Source organism: Penaeus japonicus, unplaced genomic scaffold (assembly GCF_977035675.1).
Source record: "Penaeus japonicus unplaced genomic scaffold, GWHDUDI00000001_assembly GWHDUDI00000001, whole genome shotgun sequence".
In the NCBI taxonomy this organism is placed as follows: Eukaryota; Metazoa; Arthropoda; class Malacostraca; order Decapoda; family Penaeidae; genus Penaeus; species Penaeus japonicus.
The window spans coordinates 53,431,216-53,436,215 of NW_028234403.1; the positions used below are offsets into that span (position 1 = coordinate 53,431,216).

The 5,000-nt window shown below is 46.3% G+C and overlaps 1 protein-coding gene across 1 annotated transcript in view; it reads left to right on the forward strand.

Moving 5' to 3' along the window:
- The first annotated feature begins 30 nt into the window (after positions 1 to 30).
- LOC122257364 (IQ motif and ubiquitin-like domain-containing protein) overlaps positions 31 to 5,000 on the forward strand; it is a 28,694-nt gene continuing 23,724 nt past the window's right edge. The window contains exons 1-2 of the mRNA XM_043022622.2: positions 31 to 817; positions 3,155 to 3,310. Of these exons, the coding sequence (XP_042878556.2) occupies positions 332 to 817; positions 3,155 to 3,310 (642 nt within the window). The 5' untranslated portion in view covers positions 31 to 331. The remainder of the gene's footprint in view (positions 818 to 3,154; positions 3,311 to 5,000) is intronic.

The following is a 5,000-nucleotide window of genomic DNA, read 5'->3' on the forward strand; positions in this document are numbered from 1 at the left end:
GGGATGAGAGAGAGGAGGAGTGACTAGAGTGAGAGAGTCAGCAAATCCGGCAGTCGCGGTGGAGTCGAACTGGCCAGCAGACATGTGTGGCGGGGCGGCGAAAAGGGGCGCTGGGAGGAAGGTGATGTTAGTATGACGGAGCACTGGGAAGTTGGAACTCGTAGAGGCGATTATGAGGAGGACGAGCAGCAGGCACGTGAGGCCATGGAGCAGTAGGAAAATGATAAGGAGAAGAGCGGGGAGGAGAAAGGCAGAGAAGGCGCAGTGAAGAAGAGGAGAGGGATATCCCGACGAAGGTAATTGGCAGGTAGAAGGGCGAATCAAGAAGGACATGATGCCTTCCTTGGAGCTAGTGATTACGAGCGAGGGTCAAGGCGGGTCGGACGAGCAGGGGGAGGAGTCAGGCAGCAGCACCACGCCCCCGCCCCCGCCCCCGCTCAAGCAGCCGCCCCCGCCGAACCACACTCGCGCTGCCACCGCCTCGAGGGCTGCCACCAGGAACTCCTCGACGACCACCACCATCGCCATCACGACCGAGCACCAGAACCACCGCCGCGACGACCGTCTGGTCGTTACGGAGCTGGACGACGACGACAACGACCGCCGCCAACAGGCCGGAAAAGGAAGGCTCGCCCTCGCCGTAGGCCAGGAAGACTTCGGCGGCGATAACTATGGCGGGGACGAGGAAGAGGAAGAGGACGACGAGGAAGAGGAGGAGAGGGGGGGCGACCAGTATCCCTGGACGACCCCCTCGAACGGCATTGCTGACCCCGGCAATGGTCGTCCTGGTGTCCACGACCAAGAAGACGGCATTGAGGTTAGTAGATCGTTTAGCTTCGTCGTCGTGGGGTTTCACTTCGAGTAAAGAGACTCTTGTCACGTGAACAGAACCTCTCCACCAGGAGTGTGAACATCACGTGTTGCCTCAACACGTGATGGACGTTAGTATTATGATGGAAATTTTTATTATTACTCTTTGCATATTAACGTTACTTTCTCATGTCAAAACGTCGGATACTGTCACTCACTTTTCCTTCCTGGGAAGATTTAGGAGGGAAAAAAAGATTTAGAAGAATTTCAAAATGACATAAATTGAGATGAATGTCGAAGAGAGATCAGTCGTTCTTTCCTCGAAAAAAAAATAGATTTTCGGAAGATTTAATTCATGAAGAAAGACTGATAAGTAGAGAGGGAGGGAGGAAGGGAGGAAGGAAGGGAGGGAGGGAAGGAGGGCGAGATAAACAGATAGACAGACAGACAGAGATAGGCAGACACAAAGACAGATAGACAACCATACAAACAGCCGTTCAGACAAACATGTAAACAGACAGGTAGATAGATAAATAGATAGATATACAGATAGAAAGATAGGCAGAGAGGGAGAGAGAGAGAGAGAGAGAGAGAGAGAGAGAGAGAGAGAGAGAGAGAGAGAGAGAGAGAGAGAGAGAGGGAGAGAGGGAGAGAGAGAGAGAGAGAGAGAGAGAGAGAGAGAGAGAGAGAGAGAGACAGAGAGAGAGAGGGGGTGAGAGACAGAGAGAGATAAAAAAAAAAGAGAAAGAGAGAGAGAGAAAGAGAAAGAGAAAGAGAAAGAGCGAACAATAGACGAGAGACAGGCAAACAAGAAAAGAAAAAGAAGAAAGAGAAATAGAAGAGGAAGAGAAGACGATTAGAGAGAGACAGACAGAGAGAGAGATGAAAGAAAGGAAAGACAATTGGATACACTGAGAGAAACAGACAAAACAGAGGAAAGAGACAAACAGACAGACAAGACAAAGTTCCAAAGCTTAGGAATTTCAATCACCCAAATAGCATTTAATTCCCTAGCGTTTAGTGATCAAGACTTCCAATCTTATAAAAGAAAAAATCTCGTGATTTACTTCCTGCGGGTTTTTTCTTACTGTCAGTTCGAGGATTTAAGAAGCTTAGGATCATAGTTCATCACTGAAGGGCGTCGAGTTAATCATTGTAATCTTGAATAAGTTAATGCCAGTGAGTGCCTCGTGTGATTTATTATTCGTGGACTTTTCCTCTTTCCTTGACATTTATTTTTGTCTTGGTGCTCTTTGATCTTCTTTTTTTTGTATAATTCCTCTTTCTTCTTCTTTTTTTCTTACTTTTTAAGTCTTCTTCTTCTTTTATATTTCTTATTTCTTCTTCTTTGCTTTCTGATTATTTATCGTCCTCCTCTTATTATTTTTCTTCTTCTTCCTCTTCCTCCTCCTCTCATTCTTTTTCTTCTTCCTCATCTTCCTCCTTCTCTTATATCTTTGATCTTCTTTTTTTTGTATACTTCCTCTTTCTTCTTCTTTTTTTCTTACTTTTTAAGTCTTCTTCTTCTTTTATATTTCTTATTTCTCTTCTTCTTGCTTTATGATATTAATCGCTCTCTCTTATTATTATACTATTCTTCTTTCTCTCACTCATACATTTACATCATCTACATCATCCTCCTTCTCATTCTTCTTTCTTTCCTCCTCTGTCCTCTCCTCCTTCCTTCCCCCCTTCATCCTTCCTCTCTCCCTCCTCTTAACCTCCGTCCCTCTTACCTTTCCCTCTTCCTCCTTACTCTCCCTCCTCGCTCCCCCTCCCCACATTCCTCCCCCACCCTCCCCACCTCCCCACTTCCTCGTTCTCGCTTTCACTTCTCTACCTCTACTATCTTCCTCTTACTCCTCTATATACCTCTTCCTCCTCCTCCTCTCATCCTTCATCCTCATCCCTTCACGTCAACTCCTCATTCTCCTTCCTCCTACTCTCTAACTTCCTCCTCCTCCTCCTCCTTCTACTCCTCTTCCTCTTTTTCTTCCTCCTTCTCCTCCTCTTCCCTCCAACCTCCTCTCCTTCTCCTCCTTTCCTCCTTCTCGTCCAACTCCTCTTCCTCTTTTTACTCCTCCTACCTCTACTACCTCTTCCCTCTTATTCTTCCACCTTCACCTTCTCCTCCTCTTTATACCTCCTCCATTTCCTCTATCTCCCCTCTCATCCTAACCCCCCCCCTCTTATCCTCTTCTCATCCCCCCCCCTCTTCCTCTTCTTTCTATTTCTCCTCCTCCTTATCATTCTCATTCTCCTTTTTCTGATTATTATCATTATTATTATTGTTATCATCATCCTCATTATCATCATTATTATTATAAATATTTTTCCAATGCAGGGCTGGTGGACTGGGGGCGGCCCGGTAGCGACGGTGAAGATGGTGATGGAGACGGGCGTGGGCGTGATCACGAGGGCGTGGCCGCTGCACCAACCCGCCCGCAACCTCAGGCTGGAACTGAGTCGCGCCACGCAAGTCCCGCCGCATTTCCTGCAGGTGAGAGAGAGAGCTTTGCGGAATCGTTATGAGGGAAAGGGCATGATTCTATCGGGTGTGATGGTGTTGTTGTTGTTGTTTTTGTTGTTGTTTTGGGGAATCGGTACGTGGGAAAGGGCATGATTCTACCAGGTTGGTTATGTGTTTTTTGTTAGTTGTTATTGATGTTGATGTTTTTGTTGTTTTTAATGGGAATCGTTTACGGTGGAAAGGGCATGATTCCGAACGGTGTGATGGTGTTGTTTGTGTAGTTTTTGTTTTATGTTTTGGGGGAACATCGTTACAGGGAAAGGGCATATTCTAACCGTTGTCATGTGGGTTGTTGTTGTTTTTTGTTGTTGTTTTATGGAATCGTAACGGTGTAAAGGGCATGCTTCTACCCCCTATCGGGTGTGATGGTGTTGTTGTTGTTGTTTTTGTTGTTGTTTTGGGGAATCGTTACGTTGGAAAGGAAGGCATGACTCTAACCCCAGTCTCACGGGTGTCATGGTGTTTTGTAGTTGTTTTTGGTTTGTTGTTTTGCGGATCGGTACGAGGGAAAAAAGGCATGATTTTTCTAACAGTGGTGATGGTGTTGTTGTTGTTGTTTTTGTTGTTGTTTTGGGGAATCGGTACGTGGGAAAGGGCATGATTCTACCAGGTGTGATGGTGTTGTTTGTTGTTGTGGTTGTTGTTGTTTTTGTTGTTTTGGGGAATCGTTACGTGGGAAAGGGCATGATTCTATCGGGTGTGATGGTGTTGTTGTTGTTGTTTTTGTTGTTGTTTTGGGGAATCGTTACGTGGGAAAGGGCATGATTCTACCGGGTGTCATGGTGTTGTTGTTGTTGTTTTTGTTGTTGTTTTGGGGAATCGTTACGTGGGAAAGGGCATGCTTCTATCGGGTGTGATGGTGTTGTTGTTGTTGTTTTTGTTGTTGTTTTGGGGAATCGTTACGTGGGAAAGGGCATGATTCTACCGGGTGTCATGGTGTTGTTGTTGTTGTTTTTGTTGTTGTTTTGCGGAATCGGTACGTGGGAAAGGGCATGATTCTACCAGGTGTGATGGTGGTGTTGTTTGTTTGTTGTTGTTGTTGTTTTTGTTGTTGTTGCTGTTTGGGGTGGGGGGGGAGGGGGACGTTTCGATATGACGTCCAGGTGTGTTGTGGTTGTTGTTGTTGTTGTTGTTTTTTTGGGGGGAGGGGAGGGGGGACGTTTCGATATGACATTTTCAGTCAGGATTACTGGATTATTTTGTTACTGATTATCTGAATTATTCAATTACCGAAAGGGGTATTCTGATGAAGGTTTGATGTCGAGAGGCACTTTATCTAAAATGCCTATGAGAAGGGGGTGTTCGGGCCCGGAGGGGGATTTCAAAATTGGGGCTAAAGCATCCAAAGGGGGTTCTGGAGGCCAAAGTGGGCCTGGAAGCCAAAGTGGGCCTTGAACCCAAAGGAGGGCCTTGAACCCAAAGGAGGGCCTGGAACTCAAAATGGGCCTGGAACCTAAAGGAGGGCCTTGAACCCAAAGTGGGGCCTGGAACCCAAAATAGGCAAATTGGGACCTGGAAGTTAAAGCTCATCTGAAGAGAGGTGCGGGGGCATCGGATCCGGGCCCGAAGTCTAAAGAAATATCTCTTCCCAAAAGCGTTATGTATACGGCATAAAAAAAAAGTCCTGAAAAGGGGAAAGAATCCAACAGAAAATTCGTAC